Consider the following 25,340-nt stretch of genomic DNA (forward strand, 5'->3'; position numbering starts at 1 on the left):
AGAAGCCCTATTTTAGTCAAAATTAAATCTTTTATGTCTTTAAAGGCGTCCATCTCCTTAAATATCAATTTTCGACGTTTCAACTATACTGGAGAAACATGAAATTATTATTTTTCATCAGGGATTGTTCTTATTCCGGTCGTAACACCTCCACAACCACCCCATTTACCCCCCCCCCAAACACGGAAATACCAAACCAGGCACAAAAAATTATCTCACACTGCGACGTTAAATTTATTTAGAAAGACTGATCTCATGATCCAAAAATTGCACTTATTCAACCTTTGAGTAAGCCCTATTAGTGTTCAAAGCCGCCAATAGATGGCCCCACCGTTTATATACTATTTTAAAGGAAATTTTGCTTTCATTTCAGATTCAATCCTGCCACTGTGCTTTATTAAATGTACTGAAAACAAAAATCAGTACAGCCAAGCGCCGTAGAAACGTCAGTTTTTGTAAAAATAAGTAATTAGTGCCTTAATATCGTAATTATACGTTATACGGTGGCACCTTTTATTGGATTGGAATTGGAATTGGAATTGTATTTATTTGCGTATATTTTCGATACAACGTTGTAGTTATCTCTATTGCTGTTCGAACATTTGCAAACATGTCAAAACAAGTACAAACATATAGATCATATAACACTAAATATCATCACATTTAAAGTTTTGAAATTCATTCATATTGTAAAATTTGTTCCGGTACACAAATGATTTGAGCTTTTTTACGAACTCTTCTTGCTGTTCCACATTACGAATCGCCACCGGAATCCGATTATACAAGTTTAGCATATACACTTCAGGATTTCGCTCCGCCGCTGATGATACTTGTGCGGGAACGTAGTACAAATTTCTGGAGCGGGTATTATAGTTGTGTATCTCTTTGACTTGCTGGAAGTAATGAGGGTGGCGTCGAACGAATTTGCAGCTCTCCATCAAATATAGGGAGAAGAGAGGAAGAAGGTTGAATTTTTCAAACCATGGTCTTGCGGATTCTAGTGGGGTCTGCGATCTCCAGTAGCGAATTCCTGCCATTGCTCTTATTAGTCGTTTTTGTACCGTGAATACTTCGTCTCGAACTTTATCACAGGATGCCCAGAACACGATGGCATATTGCATATGAGAGTAGGCAAAGGCATAGTAAACATTTAGCACTTTTAGATGATTTAAACAAAAAGGGATTTCGCGAGCTGTGAATAGTAAGAATTTTTAGTCTAGACAGATAGTTTTTTATACTTTTAACTATGGGTTTTCATGTTCATTTGATCAGAAAAAGTATTTAGCAGTCTAAATTCCAAAACTTTTGCTCTTTTCCATAAATAAGTTTTCACGCTAAATCAAGCAGAAAATACACAAATTATTCAACCTTTTCAATGTACGTTCTTGGGCGTCACGTCAGTAAATTAACTTTCAGTAAAGGAAGAAAAAAGTGAAATTAATTACACTCCAGGTGAAAAGATTGCCGAGAGAAGTGTGCTTTCATTTTCTATGCGGTGGCGGTGAGGCGAAAAAAGTTGCTCTGACGACGGCGACGGGACGGGAGGCAAGCAAAAGGCAAACAATATAAAAAGCTCTGAGCAGAGAGGCGGCCGCCGAGAATTTATTTTTAATACCGCGCGCTGTTTGCTCAGAAGTGATTGCAATTTTCGCAGCTCCCGTGTTAAGTACGGCAGAGTGAGACAATAAAAAACAATAATGGCTCAGCAACCAGGGGGATGAGATGTGACCTCGTTATTGTTGACGCGCCGCGCGACCTGTGTGATAACCATAAATCTTGCTCCAGATGCCGAGACCTAATCAAATAGAAACTCTCACACCAGGGACCGTTCTTTTCTCTCATACAACGAAGATTTTTTTATTTTTATTTTGGCAAAATAGATAAACATGCTTGTGTTGTAATATTAAAATGCAGGCAAGAGTTGAAATTTTTCAACCCTATTTTGTTCATTTTTAATGTTATATAACATCATAAAAATTTTCTTTTCGTGCATGAGATTCGGATTATTTTTAAGTTTAAAATGTTTTTCAGGACAAAATAACCAGCCATTAGAAAGTTGTATTAATTTGATTCTATGTAGGAAAGAAATAATAATCCTAACAAGAAATTTATATAACAAAGCCGTCAGACATTTTCCATTAAATAAGAAATCAATTACATATTTTTTTGGAAATTTTAAAAATAGCTGTATCATGATAAATTTAAAACGAAAAAGAGTTAAATTTTAAATATCAATTTAGAAGAAGAAATAAAGGGGATAAATTTGAATTAAAAATCGTAAAATTAAAAATGGATAAGAAAGCCCTTAGTTAATGTTGTTTGAGCTTTAGTGGGCAACAATTAAAAACATTTTGCATTGATAACTCTAGCAAGTACATAGGTCATTGAGTTTATTGTTTGTGAAATTTAGCAACGGTTTATCTCTACAATGTGCAAAAATGAAATCAAGACTGAGGTACAGTTAAATTTCTGATTTTGCCAAACTTCTCGAAAAATTAAACGGGGTTTCAGTAACATTTTTCCAACAAGTTCAATCCCTCTCGTCGAGATCTACCCAATTCTGAGCGGAATATGAGCTTAATTTACCTTCTGGTAAAATAAGTTATGATTTTTTCACAAGGATACAGCTCTCGCCGCTTATTTAGCAAACTTTTGAGCCGATTTTTAAAATAATTTAAACGGCAACCTGTGAAGCCTTTATAGCTTTTTTCTAATTTAATTCAGTTTTAGAGTAAAGGTGAAAAGGATTCTTCACATTTTCTATAAAGCTTTACTTCAATATAGTAATTTCTAGTTTTTATTGCATATTTTTATTCTGTATCAAGTTTGAAAAAAAAGTTTAAAAATAAATTTACATGAAAAGGGTTTTATTAAATTTTAATTCATTAAATGCATTGGATAACAATATATCATTCAACTTGTGCTACCAATGGAAATTATTTGTTGCTAGTTATTAATAGTTTTACCAAATTGTTAAATTTGGCAAATCATTAAAAAAACACATTATATCATAAAATACTAGTTTTATCAATTTTTTTCTACACTTTGAGGGGTTTTAATTTTAATTCAAGCACTTCAACACTTTATTTCACCTCTTTAATTGAGAAAAAAACAAGCTGGTCTGGCAATTCCAATAAATTTTGAATAAGGAGTGAAAATAAACAAAAGGAGCCCACGCTAATCTCGACGCAATCAGTGCATTCAAGCGGGCAGGCAGCCCCTGGAGGTGGTCGCACTGCGGCGATAAAGGGTTAATAAAAGGTGTTGCACCGCACGGAGCCGGCGTGAATGGAGTTTAATACACGTTACATTGGGTGCAGCAACCGATGAGCCAATATTGACTACCAATAAAGGGACGTGACCCCGCTCGCGCGGTCAGGTACGGTTAGGGTGCAGGGCAGCGCAGGCAGGTAATGCCGCTCGGCAGCAGGCCATTATTGACCAATCTGCGAGCTGCTTCCTCCGAATCTCTCGCCTCACTCGCCACACTCGCAATAACCGGCAGCACACATTACGCCGCAATCTACTCGTATCGGCGGTTTTATTTGCACACCCGCAGCCTTCACCGCAGCCGAGCTCAGGAGCAGATTGATTATCTGCTCAATGCGATCAATTTGATATATACTTGACTGGTGAAGGTTCCAGGCGCGTTTCTTTGACAAATTTTAACCTGTCATAAATGTAAAAAAGGCGATTAACTTCTTAAACTGCATATTTAAAAGGAGAGAAATTTAAATCACCGAGAGAATTGAACATTCAATACCGTTTTTTTGGGTTTTGGTCTTGATATAGCTTTGAAAAAAGAATGATAATTCCTTTTGAGTATATAATTTTTTATAAATCACACACATTTTAAGCTTTGAAGTTTATTTTCAGGTTAGAATTATGACAAAATGTCTAAATTCACACCAGAAATGGTTTTTTAGCAGTATCGTATATGTTGTAAAGGTTTTTCGACAAAATATTAATTTTTGTGGGTTTTTTGGAGACCACCCCGTGGTGCAATTCTGAAAATAAAGAGCGCTTTGGATTTCTCCCACCGGGCCCGATCGAATAAAAACCAAATTTAACACCAAAAATTAAATAATGAACTTCTTTAAGTTGGATTTATAAAGCTTTTTTGTCTACGATTCAACTCACCACACGTCTTATCTCACATTCAAAACTAATAATGCACTCTGAAAATTTAGATGAAAGTCAGATTTTCATATATTACGTACCAAAGTGTAATATTTAATTAGTGGTTTCCGTTCGTGTAGCTGATATCAGCGGGGGCGGTCGAGCGGGCTTGCGCGTCTGGTATTGGCAAGTGAGCAATCCGAACTCACGAGTCGAGTCCCAGGGGCTCCTGTTTTCCATCAAACAACTGCCTCTGGTAAATATTTCATCGCCAAACAATACATTTACAAAGTTTTGTTGCCACGCGCTCGTCTCTTTGGAGTTGCCGTCGTTCCTCCTTGGTGCGCCGGCACCGAGAACAGAGAAAAGTGGGCGGCCGGGGGTACAGATTTCATCCATCTGCTCGTCATCGTGCTCCGGGACAAGTCGTAAATTATGCATTCATTTACAGGCGTGCTCAGAAAGCGGATAATTACCTTGCAGATCGATTTTAACCATTAAAACTTTGGCTTCAAATTAAAATTTTGAAGATGAAAATTAAGATCTGTGCTGCGTTTGTTGATTTGACTTTTTTAAATTAAACTAGGTGATAAATAGTTAATTTAAAACCTTTATTTAGATTTATTTTAAGAAGATAAAATGAAACAATACAAATTAAAGAGCAAAAATCGAGGGTCGCGGGATGATTATGGTGTTTCTAGATAATCTGACAAAATTCACACCATCGCGATCAGTTTTAACTCAATGAGTAAAAAAAGATTTCGTCGTAAATTTCATTTTTGCTGCTTTTGGTAAATTTTTAAAATGCAATGGCTTACTTTGAGATAGTGTATAATAGTGTAATTTATATGTATGCGTTGAACTCCTATTGCCAAGCACAATCTAATGAACGCCAAATTTGAATCATCGATCAAGGGCTAGAGTCATATCAAGGGTCATTTCCGTAAATTTCCAGGTCTTTTTAGGGATTTTGAAAGCACTTTTCTTTAAAAATCCAAAACACCCTTAAAAAGTGGTCTCAGGGTACGTGTGAACCTTTTTTGCAAATTTCAAGCCGTTGCTTTACTTAAATTAATTTTTTTAAATTTTCGCAAATATTACTGCCTAATCTCGGGTTTTAACCATAAAAATTAATGCAAGAACTGCACACACTGTTCGACTTCGTTTGACTTCCTCTGGTAAGCTAAAAATGTTTGGTGCTCACCCTTTAACCCCGACTACTAGCAATAATTTCATTCCCCGAATCGAAAAATTAACATTTAAAATCGTCAAACAGGTTTTTGGCGTAACAAACATAATTTCAACTAGTGCAAAAAATATCTAGCTGCTAAATTGAATAATTCTCAAAGTTAAGATAAAATTAACACTCTTATCCAGATTCCGTTATCAAGCTGCAATGTAATTATATTTGTTTATTTATATCTGCTCGTAAATAATGTGACATATTAATCCTTTCTTGAAGAAGTAATTCGATTCCAGCCAATGTGCCAGAGATAAATTGGAGCAAAGCGGAAGGAAAGAATAATATCGGTCTGTTCTCGTGTTCCAATCAAGTTCTATCACCCACAGGAGCTTGATGAAACGGATCAAATCATTGTGCACTTTGCTCCCTTCGGCGAAATGATGTATGTAGGCCAGCGTTGGTGGAGGAGGAGGAGCAGTGAAAACAAACGCTTCGAGATGCGTGCTTTTTGCCATTCAAATGGAAAAGGCGTGATGGATTGCAGTGCGCACTCTGGGGACTGATTCGGGCCAGTGCGAGAGCACGCTCCTTTCCGCGGCTCGGACGCGCCTCCAGGGCTCGTCAAGACACGTCTAATTTTTCGTCCAGAGCAGCCGCAAATGGACCGGGCAGGCCGCTGCCGGCACATTCCGATATTGCCGAGAAAATTGCGATCAGAGAGGTATGGACGCTGCATATTATAACGCTTGGCTATTAAAAGGTCTGTTGCGTCTTACCAATTCAATTATGTTTTAAATCTTCCTGCATTACTACCCTTTACCTGTGTTCAAAACAGGAGCTTGCAAATTTTCAAAATCTGGTTTTCTAGCGATAAAAGAAAAACAAATCACGAGATGGTTTAAAATATTCGCTTTTCGATTCAGGAAATTATATTTATAGCCAAGGCCAATAGGGGTTGAGAGTGATCACCCAAAAAACTATTCAAATCACCTCACGAAGTCAAGCCAAGTCGAACAGTGTGCAGTTTTTGCATTTCTAACTCTTAAAATTAGTGTCCTTTGTAAAAACGACGCCGAAATCCATCTTGAAATTCTGAGAGCTAGATTATTGCTTGATTAACTCGGAATCACTCTTCTAAACAACGGCCAAGCTAAGACACATAATCAAACATTTTATGTCATGTTCATATCATCCTTGACAAGTAAATTTAATATTGGACAAATTATTTAAATTAAAAATTCAGCTTAGAAAGGAACATTAGAGGAGCATGCTTTACTTCATGTGGTACAAGGAATTTGCACATTGCCAGGTGCTGAAAATTCTAAAGGTGTCTCGAGAAGAAAGTTAATTAAACTGCTGAAAAGAGCAGGTCGCGTGGAATCCGGAAAATGTGTAAAAACTTAATCAAAAAAGGCAAATTCCGGAGCGTGAGGAAGAAAGATTAACACAGAGCAAGCGGTAGATGGAAAAGCTCATCTCGAGGGTTGATCCTCTTAAAAGAAAGTTGGCTGTTTATCTGCGGCTTCGTCACCTCTCGGCCCCGACGGCGGTGGCGGCGGCGGTACGGAGCTCAACAGGTATTATTTCGTGTATTCTTAAACACCACCGCGCCGATAAGGGAGCAAGCAGCACGTGGGCGCGCGCCGAGAGGGTAAGCGGGCCCCCCACCCCCGTCGGCAGGATCGATTTCACCCTCGGAGGCTGTTTCTCGGCGCGCGAGAGCCGCGGCATCAGTCAGTCGTCGACTCTGGTCCCTGTAGCAGCGGCCGCGCGACACGTGTCATGCTCGCCACCGACAAGACGACAACATGATGCGCCGGCAGCTGCACTGGTGCGTCGCCCTCGTGCTCCTCGCCGCCGCCCCCGCCGCCCTCGGTGAGTCAGCCTTTTCCTCTCTCACTGTCGCAACTTTTTCTTCCCGTGGAATTTCCTAAATCTTCAGATCGTGCTGTTATAGATGATAGCAATCATGTCAACACATCTTATTCCTGATAAGAAATAAATCACTTGAATCCGAAAAGCGTGACTTTCAGTCGGTAGACTTCAACGATCGAAAATGAGTTTTTGAACTCAGTTAGGCAAAACGCCCGACTCGCTTGTTGCGCAGGTTGCCGCGATGCCTCCGATTCTACACTTCTAAGGACGTGCTGCTTTTCTTATAAATGATTTCCCAGGAAAATAACTTAAATCCACTAATTTTGCCATTTTTGCCTCATTATTCTCGTTGGATGCTCACTCTACCAAATATCTTTATTTATTTGTATTAATAGTTTATGGAATCAAATTGTCGCTGCATTACTTTCAAACAAATTTGTTCGAACCACACAAACTAGCTCTTTTTTCGTTCAAATGAGCGTCTCTTGTAAAGGCCTGATTTTTTATAATTTTAATCAAAACAATTTTACATCTTACTGATATCTGAAATAGCAATAATTTTTTTTTAATTTTCTAGGAAAGATATTGTGGCATCTACCACACAGTAAAAGCACCATTTAAATCTTTTAAGTCTTGAAAACAATTGAATGAATAATTTGTTAGTTTGTTTTGTTAATTCCAGAAAACAATTAAAAATTATTTTTATTGTTAGTTACATTGAGCATTCGTCTCGTTGGGAATGCTTTTGACAGTGTTAAAGGACCCCTGACGATGAACTTACATCGATACTTTTAAGTTTGAATTTCTGACTGGCATTTAATTGTCGGTGATCGCCAATAATTTTATCCTTTCAACCAGGTTTTAATCAAAGATATGTGTCCAAACAAATTTATTTAATTTCAAAATGGCGAAAATTTCACCATCAGGGTGCATTTAAACTGGTAAAATGGTCACTAATCTCTGCAGTAATCTTATTTGCCCTGTTATTTTTTCAAAGATTCACCCCTTTCAAGATGGGAGACCCCTAAAAGCAAACAATTCGCGAAAACTACGTGTCCCAATAACATCGCTAATGAATAACATGGGCGCAATGGATTCATTGGTGGATGTTCAGTCCAGAAAATGACCAGCTCGTGTTTCTACCCCCGCCCCGGGGTCTTTTATTGAACGCTATACACACTCGTCCCGTGAAATACATTCACGCAGGCTGGAAAGTTGCAAAAATCAGCAAGTAGCGAGTCAAGAAACTTTCTTAATCCTCCCAAATCCGAATAGGATCATCATTTCAATTCAAGAGAATCACATGTGGGCTCAAATCAGCCCGAACTCGACCCCCAAACATCACTCGGAATCTCACATTGAACGTAAAAAATCCTGAGGACCAGTTTAGATAAGAGCAACAAGATTTTCTGCCTTTCGTAGTGTCAGCTCTCAAGAAGTATGAGTGAAATGTCGCGACGTGTCTCAACAATTGGAAACGTTTTGTTTTATTTTCTTTCACTTCATACTTTTTACTGAATTTATTAATTACTCGATAAGAGTACGCAGTCTTGAATTGCATTTTATCAATAGCTGGATGCAATTCAACTTGCAATATTGGTGCAGAAGCAGGTTTGCACATTAATTATTTTTCCTCATTCATCCACGTTTGCAAATCATTGCATTTTATAAACATGCACGGATGCGATTGATTACAAACGGTCGCGCATTCCTTTTGCTCTGGTATGCAAATCTGCAATTCAGAATCTCTCATCGTTGTAATTTGGGCCGATCGATCGTGACAAACCGGCTCGGCGTCGTCAATATTCCATAATTTTTAAACAGCCCCGGCGTCGAGGGCAAAATATGTGTGCTGCTCGTGTTTTGCACCACTTATCCCGCCGCGCTGCACGACTAACTCGCCGCCCGCCCGCTCTCATTGAGTTATTAATTCATACAGAATAATCTGCCCTGCAGTTGAATTATACATAGGAGCAGCTCGGAGCGGAAAAAATCCGACACATGCACCGGCAAAGCCGACGTCGAAAAAGGGCTGTGATGGGAAAAGTGGCCTCGGCGCCGCTGCATCAAAAATTTCTAATTTATCACACTCCTGGCACCGGCCGCCAATTATTCAGTCACTTTTTCAGCACAGCAACACAGATTTTCTGGTATTCACCGCGCTGAACAGTTTTCTAGTTTTCGGCTGATAAAATCGTCACTGAAAAGCGGCAAATGTTGCTTAGCAAAAGTTTTGAAACTTATCTTACAGTTAGATATTTATATTTTGGTGCTCTCAAAGTTTGTTTGAAAACCAGACAGATCGAAACGAGCGTCGGTAATCCAAGGTTCACAAAGCTGGAAATGCCACCAGAATGCTTGATTCCAATCTGAAAAGCTGTTACACCAAAACCACAGTTGCTTTATCATTTTATTAAATCACTTTCACCAATTTTAATCAGATTCACTAAACTTCTAAGTCAGTGTCCTCTGGCCACCGATTCAGTCTTATATATTATAGTAAATGATTTGGGATTTAATTATCTTTTAACCCTGAACATAAAATAATCTCTTCCTGAGCTCATATTTATTACAGATTTTCAGTGACTATTTTATACTCAAAAATCATACATTTTCATTTTCGTTCTATGAAATCCCCCGTTTCGGCATAAAATTGGTTGCCTTCGAAAAAAAATATCTACCCAAATATCTCAGTGCGGCGTGAGATAACTTTTGTTTTCAAGCGTTTTGCAGATTTTCTGCTAGCATTTGTTTGCCCGTTCTTACTATGTCTTAACTTTGTGTGTATACATTTTGTAACTATGACAGTAGGAATAAACAAATTGAAGACATAAACAATATTTATATTGTACAAATAATGAAGAAACGACTCCGTTTAAGAGCCAAATATAGTTGAAAATCAGTCACGCAGCTTTGGATTTTCAGCAGGGCATGGAATTGAATAAACATTGAGTGTTTCAAAGCGCCACTTCAATTTACACAAAACGAAAATCTGCTTGCTTCATCCGCAAACATACGCTTGCGTGTTGTGTAGCTCGTCTGATACTTTTAACGCGTAAACTGCACAGCGACGAGAGAGTGAGAGGGGGTGCGAGGGGGTTGGAGAAGGCTTGTTTGGCGTTTCGCTATATTAAGAGGCTCAAGTTGCCGGCGCACGAGCATGTTGGGGAGCACTGGGTGCAGTCAAAGGCAAGCAGAGGGTCTTTTTGGGCGCAGAAATTGCCGTAGGGCCGACAACGAGAACGCACACACACGTCGTCTATGATGCTGGCTGCCGCTTGTACTTTGAGTGGCCCGACAATAAAAATGACTAGCGATGCCGACGCTCGAATTACACACGTTATAATCATGAGAGCGACTAAACCACAATTAATGCTGTCGACGCGCGAGGAATTTGTTTTGCAGTCAAACTTTATTGACTTCTGCGAATAGTTTGGAGTGTGCGGATTATTGAAGTCTTGGCCAAGTTCGTCTGCCACTTTTTTGCGACTGATTCTGTCGAAATTTCCAAGTCAAAGTTGCGCGCATGAAGGTCTCATTTCGTGGCTTACAAGAACTTGATTCTGAGCCTTGTCAGGAAAACGGATTAGACGCTCTCCTCCAATTTCATCACTTTTTATGATTTCTCTCCTTTTTAGCACGCATCAAGCATTCCGTTGGCTGCGCAGAAATGGCTGCAGTTTTGGCTGTGTAGTAAAATTTGTATAAATAATTGTTGCAGAAACAACAACTGTGAGAATTAAAATTCAAAAAGTACATATATTATGTGTATTGCATTTGAATTCCTGGTAGTTTGTTGAAATATGTATTTTGCAAAAAATAATTCTAACAATTCATGCACTGATAGGTCAACCCAGATTGACTCCATTATCAAAGGTTATGATTAGCTGTTGAACAATTTGTTCTGTAAGGTTGAAAAATTGCACTCATGGGAAGAACCATAATTTACAAGAAATTTAGTGGGTTTTGAATGCTCCAAAGGTTTAAAACACACTTGATTTGTGTTGTGAGGGCTCTCATAATTTAAACAAGAGGCCCTTTTATGAGTGATAATGAACGAAGTTGACCTTTTCGAGCGGAAGAAAACTTGTTCAAAAACAAAAGGTTGACCCCTTGAACACGATAGAAGGCAGAGAACGATTTCTCAGAACCAGCGGGCATTATTGCCAACCTCAACTAAGTGTTTTAAACAAAAGCAAACACAAGTATTTGAATTTCCCCTATTTTTCAAAACAAAAGCTATAATTGGCAGCGCGTTTTCGCTCCAACTCCCGAGAGTTTTTATCAGGAAGGAAGAAGGCAGGCTGATTAATTAGCGCGCAGGTCGAGGGAGCCGGTGATAATGTGCTGCTGCGTTATGTTTTTCGTCGGTCTAGGGATTAGTGTCTTCATGCGAAAGCTCTGTTTTCCGCTCCCTTGGCGTCATACATACTCCGAGCGTGGCACACATTAAATTTCAGCTTTTTCACGGGCTGCCGGGGGATGCAAACGAGCTGCATTGCGATGGTAAATGGCGGCGGGAAATGCAATCGGAGGGTGGCTCATCTTTTATATGCACACTCACAGCCGTTGCAACATGAATTTTATTGGGATGATCATAGCCGCTCGGCTATCATTATTATTGCCGCTGCTGTTAATTTGGAAAGTGCTCCGACAGACGGACGATCGCTTTGTCCCCCCGTTTTCCGGCGTTTCCGCCCTGCTTTTTCATCCAGCCTGGCTTTTTGCAACCGCAAAAAGGGCGGACACGAACATCAGCCTTCGTTAGACGATTCCGGTTTTCCGAGTGCCTCTGCTCTCGCTTGACTCAGCCCATTTTTCCCGCTTCAGAATATATAAAAAAGTGGAAATGATCTCTAATTGGGGCCTGAATATCGCATAGCTTTGTGTATGCGTCACAGGAGATTAACGCAAAAAGCGGATTTTCCGTAAAATCAAAGAGAAAAATTGGAATTATTGCTTGCAATTGATTGCCAGCAATCCGAACACAGGTTCCCAGAATTTATCTGCCACTTTTGATCTGATCAATAAAGATAAAATTATTCATTTTGAGTAACTAAACTAATTGTTCCGGAGAGATATTTTAGAAAATGAAAAACAATAATAATTTTAAGTGGATTGATACAGGGTAACAATTAAGATTAATCTGATTTATAGACTGATAATATCACTTGATTTTTTTTAATTTGAATAATCTCTACAGTGTGCAATAATCAAAAGAGTTAAAATTTGCTACAATTATCGAAAGTGAAACTGTTATTTTCAAAGATTTTTTCGCTTGAATTCAATTCCTCTCGTTTCGATGTATCTAACGGTAAATTTCCCTGCTAACGATATACATTCAGCATGGTTTTCTTAAAAGAAAAGTATTTTGAATTTTGCAGTACAGATGAACTGTAAATAATTCTTCTCAAACATCAAAATTTTGTTCCAACCCGCATCCACAGAAGGCTCTCCATCTGCTGGCGATTTATTTGTCTTAAGCAAGTGATGATGATATGAGATCTCATCCAGTTTACGGCCAAATAGATTTCATCTAGTTGTAAATGTTTGCTTTGAAAATTTGGCGCAGCGTCGCGCCTGTTTGCCTACTAGAGAGCGCGTGAACGGCGAGGGCGGCAATGGTGAGTCAGTTTGCAACCCCCAGCTAATTGGCCGCCTCCCAAATCATAATTGCGGGCGACGGCAATTGCAGCGTGGCAAAGGTAATAAAGCCGGCGACGACGCCCGCCGCTGCGTTATTGACGCCAATAAAGCTACATTTGTCAACGCCGACGTATTGACGGATGCAGCGATCTGCTGACCAAAACTGTTTATTGCCAGGTGGAAATTCGATCAAGAGTCTAGCATTTGAATGCAAATATTTTTGTCTAATTTAATAAGATTTTGTCAATTTAACACTGTTAGATATTACGGGTCGCAGGACGGTTTTGACGGTGTTAAGTTAAGACGAAATTCACACAATCAATCAGTCTAAACCCAAAGAGCAACCAAAAAATGTGGCAAATTTTTTCATTTTTGACGAATTTTGAGAATGCAATAACTCAATTTGAGTTGAAGCAATTTAAAAGTAATATTATTCGTTGAACACCTCTCGTCCATCCCGTTCGAATGAATGCCGAATTTGAGCTCATAGGTCAAGGTAAAAGGACACCAAGGGTTATTTTAGAAAGTTTCGAGGTGTGTTTTGGAATTTTGAAAACCTGCCAAAGTCGAAAAGTGAATATTTTAAACAGTCGCAAATTTTAGTTCTTTTGTATCTGGAATTTGAAAACTTGACACTCTTGTTTTGAACACAGGTCGGGGGTAGCAATGTAGGATAATTTATAACAATTTTCTGTATGAAGAAACGACAATTTTTAAAGAGCAAACTCATCGATTTACTTCAATAAATGTAATCATGAGCATAAATCTTCTTTTAATGTGCTTTGATTTAAGGCGTGGCCGGTGGCTCATCAAATTCCGTCTGAAAGGAATGTGTGTTGGAGAATTCCGAGTACATAGCATGCCAGAATCCATCTGGGCGCATTTGCATCACAGGTGTCGACGAAATTAGGGGATTAGTCCGGTGTAAGATAGCAATCGGCACGCGAGAAGCGGTTGGCGCTGTGCCCGACCCGAACGTGGCCTGCCTGCAAACCGAGAGAGCGAGCTGGTCTAATCACTCGGGCGTTATGATAAATTATTTATGCAATTACACGTGTGTGCGCTGTGTGCGCCGCACTATTGAGCTGCATGCACACACGGGCCCGAGCAGGGCACTAATTAGCCGCGCACTATATTACTATTAGCCGCCTCTCGCTTGCCGCGCGATGCAATTATTCTCAATAAATTGGGCTGCACCAAGCTCTGGCTCTCTATTACTTAATTCCGTCGGCAAACAAGCCGATTGCGCGTCGCTTTGACCAAGCGACTCCCATGCCGCACTAATTAAATGATTGCCTCAACCAGCTCAGCGTCTTTTGTCACCGCTCTCGCAGCGACACAACGTTTTCATCCTGCTGTTATTATGAATCACTTCGCGCAACGGCAAAAATACAGAGTTTATTCAACACGTATGCTGCTCGTTAGCACGGAAACGTTTGCTCTTTGTCATCAGGCTAAACAGGTTTTATAATTCGCATAAATGTTTCGAAATATGTTTTAACATGGTAATTGCGCATCATAAAAATTTAAAAAACACGCTCTCGTTAAAGAGCCTTCCCCCTGTTTTACATGCATAAATCTCTCTTCTAATTGCCAGATTTTAAAAACCACACTCCCCCTAGATAACCGAATTAGTCTAAGGGTGTGTACCCTCCAATCCCCTATTTGCACCTTATTAAACGTAAAATTTTACTTTTTTTTATCTCTTTATGAACCTCACTGCCCAACAGATTACAGGTTTTAACTGCTCTAGTACTTCATGGAACTTGAATACTGGAACTTGAGTCAAGCGGTATTCAGTTTTTGCAAGTGCGACTCTTGGAACCCGAGATTTAGTTTGCACGCATTTTTTTACTGTGCCCGTCTCCAAAAGAAAATGGAAGCAAGTAGTCGTAATGGTTTGGATTGGAAATGCTGAATAAAAAGTATCGTCTTGGACCTTTTTTCCTCAATTGAAACATATTATTCATCTTTCACGAATTTTATCCCAATTTAGACTGTTATAGGCAGTCTTATTTTTGCCTCAAATTTGCTCTACGATGTTCAATAATTAAAACAGGATCTTGGTATAGAAAAAACTTAAATTTTGCCCATTTTCTCCACAATTTACTGTGCTTGACCATATTTTCTTGGTGGATTTCGATTCCTCTCGTTGGGAGCCAACGGTGCATGGAAAAACTCTTTGTTGTGAAATAAAATAGGATTTCAAGCAGGGAGATATTCATCACCATTTGAATGCATCTAAACTTTGTAGCCACTTTCGGTTAATATTGGTTATAACTGAATTCAATTGGCAATTGGTTTTTGCATTGGCAAGAAACGATATTCCGGAGCTTTGTTGTATCAAAATCCGTATTGATAAGAAAGAATAAAAATTGGTTAAAGATTTCTTAGAGTTTCATTTGTAATTTACAGCAGTTATTGTTTTAAAAAATAATGATTGAATATGTCGTTAATTTTTGCAAGAATTAATCCTTCAAACGTCTTGACTGATACCTACACAAATTATTCAATCTTTCTGAAACGCCCACGTAAAAGAAAGAGAGAAAAAGAAAAGGATAAAGTGGCACTCTCACAGTCACTTGCTTTTCCTTCCTCGCGATCAAGCATGCAGTGCGCTGAATGGTGTGGAAGTGAAAAGTGTGTTCGCGGGCGATTCGATGAGATGGGAGGAAAACGAATTCGGAATTTAAAACACACGGCGAGTGGAGGCGGAGGGCACGAGCAGTGTGCGAGGGAAACAATGAATTTTGAAAGGTGAGCTGGCTGCATGTATAACAAATGCAATATTGCTCTTTGGACCCTTTGTTTGTCGAGCGTAGACAAAAAATCATGGCAATAAAGGCAGCGCAAAAGAATTCCTAATTTCGCGCGCGCGCGCGTACCCGTTTGAAACGAGATTCGCTCGTATTCCGAGTTTAATACACTATTGCAAAAAAAGTCGACGAACGTCGGAAATGTGCGAGTTTTCCTTTTATAAAGCATCAGCGCTGGACCCACTCGGCAGGAAGTGAGACCTAAGTTTCTGCAAACGAAAAACAAAACTTTCACGCATCCCAAAAGTTTAAGGAGCCCGTTATTTGAAGAGTGTAATGTGTATTTCTTTGAGTATTGCTTCGATCAGACTTTACATTTTCACTTAATTGTTAGCCTGTAAATCTCAACTTTAAGAAAATCAACAAGAACATTTCACACCCGACGCGAAAGGAAATAGCGACGCGAGAGTGGCACGGAAGCGAAATATTGTTTGAATTAGCCCTTTTCCGCATTAGGAAATTGGAAAGAAGGCGGAAAATCGAAGGCCCGTGCGGGTATCAATTTCGGCAATCGCTTCCTCAGCACACGAGAGCGAATTTCGCAGGGCCAATAATCGCCGCAGTAAAACGAACGCGGCGAGAAAGGGGTGCGCGCACGTCCGTAATGGCGCGCGCGGATTTATTCAAAAGGTATCGTTTCTCTGCACACGGCATTAAAAGAAAGCCGCCGCAGTACAGGTGCGGAAAAGGGTACATGCCGCGCAAATCCGCTGTAGCAGGCAAATGAGAGGCTCGGTCGTTTATAAATAAAAGCGTTGGCTTAGCGCGAATTGAGTCGAGGCACCCCCGGCGGCCATAACGGCCATACGTGTTGGCCATCGCAAAGAGTGCGTCTGCTCCCCTAAGACGTCGGCCAAGCCGGCGCGCAGCGAAGGACGCCCCCTTGGAAATTATTGTGACACGCCGGAGCTACGTACGTGATTTGAGCGCCAGGTGCAAGCGAAAAATGGACGAAATTGCAGCCGGCAAAACGGGAAAAGGGAGGCAAGGAATTTATACGCCTGGGAATATGGTCGTGTCATTTGGCCTCGCTCCCAACATTTCTTATGACTTTCTCACTCTGGGCCCGAATTTCAATATTCAGCCATTTCAATCCAGGAGCAGGATGCAGCTTGGGAATCGACTTCTTTTATAGATATGCGAACATGAAACCACTCAAAATTCAAAAGTCGTATTTAGCAAGGTCTCAGTCTCATACAAGATATTTATTACTTTGTTGCTTCCTAGGACGTCAAGGAGAAAGGAATTCACTTTTTGCAAATATGATGGTTAACACTAGATTTAATGGTTTTTATAGCATTATATTGCAACCTCAAATTTGATTTGTAACGAAGTCTGAACAAAATCGTGAGTTGGAATGGTTAAAATTACAAAAACTTATCTTTAAGTTAATTCCTCAATTAAAATGATTTAGCTTCACATGTGAACACGGAACGAAGGTTTTTTAGTGGTGGAGATGATCATATACCTCTACAACTTTTAGATAATATTGCTCTTTTATCAATAAAAAATTATTTTCCATATTACATCGATATTAGTAACACTGCTTCGGAGTTTATTCATAGAACAAATTGCGTTACAACATACTTTTATTTGATATTCGATACTGGGTACTTGTGCTCATTCTGGCTCATAAATCATCACATTTTATTATGTTTCAGCGCTCGTGGTCCGTTTGTAAGGTAGCAAAAAGGATGGAACGTGCTGGGGGGAAAAAAGCCTACACGAATATTGGTCGTGTTTGGCGGCACAAAAGGAGGCGATATTCCCACATTAGCCATTCATCTCGCGCGCACAGTCTTTGACTGATGACTAATTAAAGGGGATTACAAGATGAATGAGCTGGAGCGGGAATAAAGGACTCTGCCGGGCGCTGTTGAGTGTGTGAGTTTCTACCCAGCGGCGCATTAAAAGTAAAAATCGTGCAATCTGCCGCCAAACGATGAAAGGAGCATCAAACGAAACGCAAGCAAGCATCCTGTTCTGTACAAAGCCAGCGGCAACTGCCACAGAGTGTGTGCTTCAGGGTCGGTGTGTGTGAAAAGTCCTCTTGCACACATTTTATTGGCACACAATGTTGCGAAATAGCTTCATTCCAAAGGTATAAACTGTCTTTCAATGGCGGATGCACTTTTTTAATCAGCTGACCTACTAACTGGTTGAATATGCTATAAAAATTACCTGCTCGCGAATAAGCAGCTTTTAGATGAACTGCGGTTGTTTTCATGTGCCTTCTGAACGCCAGAGCACACCAGAGAGAGAGGTTCCAAGTTGAATCAGAGCATTACAGAGTTTGAGCCACTTCGCAGTAACTTAATATCTGATATCAGCTTATATGTATGTTCTCTGCCCCAGTTTGAATTGGTATTCGAACCTGCCAGGCAGCTCAACTTCCTGCTATGCACTTCTCTATATTCCTGATTGTTTCGCAATCTCACACCAGAAATGTTGTATTTTGCTGTTCTTTGCGATCGTGTTCTTCATTCTGGAAAAGCAAACTTGCTTACATCTTTCGTTTGTTCTCTAAACATACTACGTGTGTAATTTTTTATTAAAAGTTGCTCATTTCAAAACTCGAATTCATGAAAGAGCAAATGCTGTAGTATTTTATTGATTTTGCAGGAACGAGGAGTTCCATACTACAGTTCATTCAGCAGAATTTCTAACTTCGCTTTTAAATTATGTTTTATGTTTTCCAAAAGTACACCAGTAAATATTTCGAATTAATAGAATAAAAATATTTGGAATTGAAAATGAAATTAACTCTTTGCTCCGGACCAAATGAAGTTAGACGATTTTTTCTTTCTTAAATAGTAGAGAGGGCTCAATTTTTGTAATTAAAAAAAATGTAAATTGGTGGATTCTTCTATCAAGAAATAATTATGTTATTTTCTTTAATTTCTATTAATGTGACTAAAATTAGGGCTTCCGAGTTTCAAATTCATTTTTAGTTTTAAAACACGTAGAAAATCATTCGCATGAGATCTCATTTTAAATTTATGGTTCGAACATATATTATTATGAGAAACACATTGTACATTTCATTGAACTATTTAAGGTGTTCAAGATGTTTTGAAGGTTTCAAAAACGAAATTAACCTACGAGGTGTACGCATTGGTGAGGAAAGCTCTGCAACCTGCGTGGCACTTGGGAGGAGCACGTTGCCTACGCGCTAATCGCAGGTGTTAGGTTTAGCATCATCTCTTAATCTTACTCTCCTGGCTGCCATCGTGGCAAAAATAGCTCGTTTTCACAGCATGAGCCGTAAAAATCGCTTTTAATCCCCGAATTCCGGCGCTTTCCTCGGAGATTATTTCAAAGATTTGCATCGGCGTCTTATTTGGCCGAATTCCGGTCTCTTTAGTGGCCACAAAATTTTTAACGCCGTCTTTTCGCACTGCCGGTGTAATATCGGCGCCCTAAATTATAAATTCACAATAAAAGTGGCGGCGCGCGCATAGAATTTTATGAGAAGAGCGGTCGTAAAATTTGGCAGTGGTGTTGCCGCTGCCGCCGAATGCAAATTTGTCGCGGGCCGCGGGTTTCGAAGGTCGGCGATCGTTTGTCTGCTCGTTGGTGAGCGCGCGGTGCGTGAAGTGAGCAGCGAGCAGAGAGCAGCCTACTATTTATCCGGCTCCCGAGGGGTCGGCAAGAGTAATTGCCGGTGCCTCTCGAGCCAGCCCCGACCGGCAACTCGCTTAATTGCACAACACCGCCGCGCCAACTTGGCCCTGCGCTAAATCCGTTGCTTCTTCCCAGATGCAATTATGACTTTTACCGAATTAACAAGTAGATCATTCACGTGCCGTCACGCCGAGTAATTTGCAAATCGAGACTAATGCATTCCGCGCTTGGCTGCACCCGCCGCAATAAATCAAAACCGGCTCGCACACGAATTTAATCAAAGCGTCCCTGTCATTTTATCGATGACTTTCATTGTCGCCTCGACTCGTCCCCAGAAAGCGGCACTGTCCCAATTTAATTGTTCCGCCGCAATGCCACTCGCCCGACTGCATTCGCCGCGCTGCTGCTGACACAACATTTGTATGCCGCTCAATCGGGACCGTCCCGTGACGTCAACGTCACCGCGTGTCAAATTACTTACTTGTGCAACGCAACGAGCCCGGCCATTCGCAATTCCCTCCATACAATAGATCAGTTAACAAGCACTTTAGAAATTTCATGTGGCGATACTCAGCAAATTTAATGCAAACAAATGAAACATCACTAGAATCTGTTGATGAACAGTTGAGTAGCATAGACACTGAGCCGTCACCCTCTGAAATCGCGCATAATGGTGGCTACTAGAGTCTTCGAAATGGCGTCGATGTCGTGGTATAAGAAGGGGATACGCAAAAATAATGTGTTGATTATTTCAATCGGTCTCTCACTTCAAAATCATCATGATCTAGTTTGAGGAGAAAAAGAAATAAATTATCGCTCTATAAACTTTCAATTAGTGCCATCGGTGAAATAGCCCCTTGTTTGGTTCCTCCTTGTCGTCCAAATCAGGTGCCGAATGGTCTAATTCCCCTTCCATTCAAAATAGAGCCTATTTTAGCACTGCAACCTTTCGATCCATTGAAGGTCGTTATTACCATTTTGATTTTCGACCTTCCCTGTCAAAAGTACGTCGTTCTAAATCTGGTTTGGGTAAATGATGTGATGTGAGCGTCAGTGACTCAAGCTAGTTCTCTTAACTCTCATAATCAGCTTCAATTGGCTCACTCGCAGTTAAAGACTCTTGAAACGGCCATGCTAGTTTGCATTTATTCACATACAGTAAAAATGTATTTTTTTGTCAATATTTTAATTGTTTAATGACACAGTTTTCTAATCTTGTATTCCTTAACTTTATCATTGAAACAGGAACGAAAAATCTTAAAGGCCCCTAATGATGAACTTTGTTCACCACTTGGTAATAATTGAAACTAATTTTTGGGATAGATTGTGGAGTGAAACTACTTGTTGGAATTAAATTATTGGTTTATCAACAAATGAATGCCAACAAGCGTTTCCAAACTTCAAAGTGCTGAATAAAGTTAACCATTAGAGACAATTCTCTGAAAAAAGCTTACCGTTCCTTTTGACAGTTTGCATTTTAACTCGTTTTTTCTCAGCCGACTTAAAATGGAGCCTTATTAAAAATTCCTAGAACTCCCTTTTATTCAAAGTTCTCTCGTGTTTTCGAAGTAAAGCACCCGCAAAAAGCATCCAGTGTCGAATGGTCTGGAAGATGTACAATAAACCAGACTCCGATGGCCATTGTCGGGCGGAAACGTCTCCGCGATCGAATCACGTGTTGGCCAGAATGCCAAGAACGCGCAGCGTGCACTAAAATTAACCTCCTTTCCCGCTGCATTCGCACAATGAGAGTAATGAGCGACATTTACTGGAAGAGCCGCACAAATCGCTTTTTCCCGCTCGATGAGAAGTATCGGCGAGCTAAAAACCAACATGTTGTACAAGACGCGAGCAATCAAGTGTCAGACAACAGCCGCCGGAGAGGAAAGAAGGAGGGAAAAAGCGCCTCTTCAGCAGATATAGAAATTTCCCTGCTCGATCCGCCGAGATCATGAAGTGGAAATCGGATGCGAGAGCGAGCCGAGCTGCTCTTTTCCTTTCACGATTCGCGGCATTACTCACCTGCACGTAGGAGCAGGTCCAATTATTTCTTCTGACGGCAAGCGATCCGGAAAAGAAGGTTATTTGCAACAATGCGGCCCGGCATGAATACACAAGGAGGCAACTTTCCTAATTCAAATCAGAGACACACGACGCTGCCCTCTGGGACGAGTGCCTCGCTCGTTTTTTATTTATTTACGGCCGTCCCGGATCGGATCTGATCAGGCCGCAACTTTTTTACATGAAACATCACGTACACGGCTGTGGTCTAATTCCCGCAGGAACGCCACGGCATGCTTATCATAAAAATGCCCAATTTCACTTAGGAAACATTACTTGTGGGCCGCCTGGCCGAAAATCGTCCTTTGAAAGTTGTTCGGCGTGGCGTCAAATTTATTGTACTTTTTATAGTTGCCGGCCTAAATCTGACCGCCGGGCCACAAATGGTTGTGTCGAGACTTATAAAAGTTGTATCTGTTAAGGGAGTCTCGGCGCACCTTCGGTCTAATATTTCAATGCTAGGTGTGCGCGCCTGCCGCGAAAAATAGCATGCGGAGCACGTAATCTTTTGAGACATAACTCGCGCGCGCAATGCTCGCGAGACGTCCCGCCCGAGATGGATCTCGATGCCAAATCCAAACCCACAGCCGGGAATTCTGCATCTCGCTGAAGCGTCGGATTACGCCGCGCCGCCTAAACGGCTCACCAACACTTTTGATCCAATCAAAGGGTCCGTCCGGCCGAGCAAAAGTTGCGTTTCGTCCTCTCTGCCTGTTTGACTTTCGACAAAGCACTCGCTCGCATTCTTTGCGTCTGCGGCACCAGCAGCACCCTCTCGACACGAGAACGAGACTCGCTTTCAAACATTCATACATCGGAGTGTGTATATTGACTTGTAAATTCAGCTTTGATGTCAATTGCTTTCGATTCGGCGCATTGTTGGTTGTCGAGACGTTGAAAGTGGAACTGGGAGCAGCACCGCATTGAAAACGCTGTCTTTTCCGTTATTACTATTTGAGAATTTACCATACACATCGTCCCCAGGCAAGTCAATTTTGACGATTTTCCTTCTGCTGTTCAGCCAAACATATGACTTTGAATGATTAGAAATATTGACAAATGTACTGAGATAAAAATGAGAAACGATAAATAACTGGAAGTTTTGTCTCGTAGCCAGAATTTTGCAAGAAAATGTGTTCGATCGGGCTACTAGGCAGGCAGAAAAAGTAAACAGTTATTAGTGTGAAAAATTATTCCACGCACTGGACAGCAGCTGTTTCGGACCCTTAAATTGGATTGATAAAGGGTAACAATTGAAAAGTATTAGAATTATTGGCTTCAATAAAAAATAGATCAAATTGTTAGTGACAATAGAGGACCTTGCTGAAACAAAAATCAAACTTTTACCAATTTTATCTGATATTGACATCGGTTGACCATATTTTCTTGGCAGATTTCAATTCCTAACTTGTCAAGATCTATCCAATTTTTGGGAAAACTTTGTGTTGAGAAATAAAATAGGATTTCAATTAATTGGAGACACTTCTCACCGTTCGAAACGCATGCCAACACTGCAGCCGTTTTTCTTAAAAATTTAGAACAATTTTGGCTTTAGCTGAATCCTTGGAGATTTGCAACAAGGATTTTCTGGGTTTTTGCTGTATCAATCCTTTTTAAAAAGTCTTGCATTGGATTTCCGCTAGACAAGATAATCTAGTTTTCCATATTTTTATATTATAAAAACGGCAAAAAGGCAATCTCTCAATTCCATCGTAGCAATTTAGCGAGGAGTGTGTTAGCGTTATTTGAGTATATTTTACATTGATTACCGCACTTTGAAACTGTCTTTATGCAAACACAGCGCTACGTCTCAATAAAATCATAAATAGTGAGCTAACTTGTTCGGACGGAGCGTGCTGCCAAGCCAATAACAAAACTTTTGAACAGACAAAGTCAAGCGAGCACCCCATTGCTTTTCATGCGGTGCTGAAAGAATGCCAGAGTGCAGTTGCGTTGACAAAGAAACCGCACTCACACATGTGATTAAGCCAATAAAACCATAAATAAATCGGGAGATACTCCGAGATTAGCATAGATTTGCAATCCAAGATGGCAATGGCATGTACATAGAGCTGAATAAAAAGTCGGCGAGTAATGGGAGATGCCCCGGCATGTACACGCGGCGCAGCAGCAACTTTAGAAGCAATAAAACACAATAACAATAAAATGCTTCAACAACTGCGAGCAGCTAGCTGCTGGCGGAACGGAAGGCTAGGAAATCCAAATCGGATGTGCACACACACATACGCCAGTCACGAAACTTTTCAAAACATATACAGTGCGAGTGTGTACCGGGGCTCAGTCAGAAACACACACACACATACACACACGAGTGAGGCCGGGGCCACAGCAGCCCGAAAGCAAACAAGGCAAAGGCCAGCTTCAGCTTAGGCTAAGCTGATTCTGCAACTGCTCTCGAATATCATCGCAAATAATTGATTTCCTAATGGGATTCCAGTCGACTAATTCGACTGTGAAAAGATGAGCTGCTCTCGCGTGTGCGCGGGGAAAAAGCTGCATGTACAGGATAATAAATTTCCGCGCCCGCCCGTATGCATGACTTGTCGTAATTTATGTATGGATTTATTCGCATTGCTCTATTCCACCGAGCGTACGATTATCGGCGTTTTATTTTGGGCATCGCCGATCGCCGTCCTTCTCATCGGAATTTCGCCCTGACTGCTGCGATTGGTTGAGCAATGAGCACACTTGATTTCCACGATTTCTACCTTGAAAGGCCTGACGATGAAAAGAGCTTATTCAACTGCTCCTTTTTTGATCGGTATATCTCCTCTGAGATGGGTGAACTCGCATCATAACAACTGGACAAGCTCAGTCCGGAGATGAAGTCTCAGCCGTATAGTTTTTTAAGCGGTGGCTGGCTCAACGGCTTAAACTGAATCGTAGCCCGACGGCTGGCTTGACTGACAAAAAAGTGCTTAAAAGCCCGGAGGATCGGATATCCTGCAATTTTTTATTTTTTCGACTTTCTTACTTGCGGCTGAAATGGCTGGCGCAGCTTATGTTGGTCAATTCACAGCGGCTGGCTCAAAATTTGCCTTCAGGTGTTACTAGTTCTGAGAATCATAGAATTTCTCACATCTGCGAACGATCATAAAATCTCAAATCATAAACAAATCCGAAAAATCTCATTCAGTGACGATTATAAAGTAACAACGATTTATGGTACCATGGATTATAGTCATTGAACCAAAAATCCTGTTGAATTGTTAATTCCTGATATATAGCCAGTGTTTGCCTTCCATGCCTGATTGTTCGCTGTAAGTAGCCATTGTAAAATCGGTAGAATTTTAACAGGCAAAGCTGGTACTAATTAGCAAAAAACAGAGGTTTTATTGCTGCCAAAAATGTAAGCTCTTCTTAAAAAATATAATCGTTTTCTAGAGTCAATTTGTGCGTCGACAAAAAAATTTCTGCAATAAAAAGCACTGCGCAAAGGTAATGTCAATATTTTACTTTTTATTGCTCAATTCAATATAATTTTTTCTGCTGCAAATTATCCCTAAAACATTCGTTTTTTTAATTTAAAACTAAAATTCCACTGTATATTTAGGCTGGCAGTTTTGAAGTTTTTCGGAAAACACAAACAAAAGTTATAAAGATGCTTTCACCCCCCGAAAACCCCAGCTCTGACGCAGTGAAATCAAGTAAATTTATTCCGGCGTGTAAGCTGGCAAATATCATCGTCTGTCATGCACTGCGGCGGCGACGCCGGCTTAGTGCACCGAACGCACGCTTGCTGCAATCTAGCGACGTAAATCCGGCCAGGTTGAGAGCACACAACAAGCATTATTGGCCGGGAAAAAAATGGAGAGAGGGGCTAGAAAGAAATTGCAGCGGTACAAATCCCGGCCCGCCTCATTACGTATTCATTGAGTGGCTGAGGAATTTTTAACACCTTTATCCAGCAGATGACACGCGCGCGCGGGCAAAAAGGCGGGCAGACACCTTTTTCGGCGTGCGCCGGAGTCACGCGCTCACCCTTAATGGCCGCT

At 40.6% G+C, this 25,340-nt stretch overlaps 1 protein-coding gene across 4 annotated transcripts in view; it reads left to right on the forward strand.

Moving 5' to 3' along the window:
* The first annotated feature begins 7,035 nt into the window (after window positions 1-7,035).
* LOC135936827 (lachesin-like) overlaps window positions 7,036-25,340 on the forward strand; it is a 55,886-nt gene continuing 37,581 nt past the window's right edge. For 3 of the 4 annotated variants that reach the window (XM_065479798.1, XM_065479801.1, XM_065479799.1), the window contains exon 1: window positions 7,036-7,177. In XM_065479798.1, the coding sequence (XP_065335870.1) occupies window positions 7,111-7,177 (67 nt within the window). In that variant the 5' untranslated portion in view covers window positions 7,036-7,110. The remainder of the gene's footprint in view (window positions 7,178-25,340) is intronic. The other variant, XM_065479800.1, reaches the window with a different exon arrangement.

The sequence above is a fragment of the Cloeon dipterum genome, chromosome 2, assembly GCF_949628265.1.
Source record: "Cloeon dipterum chromosome 2, ieCloDipt1.1, whole genome shotgun sequence".
NCBI classification, from domain to species: domain Eukaryota; kingdom Metazoa; phylum Arthropoda; class Insecta; order Ephemeroptera; family Baetidae; genus Cloeon; species Cloeon dipterum.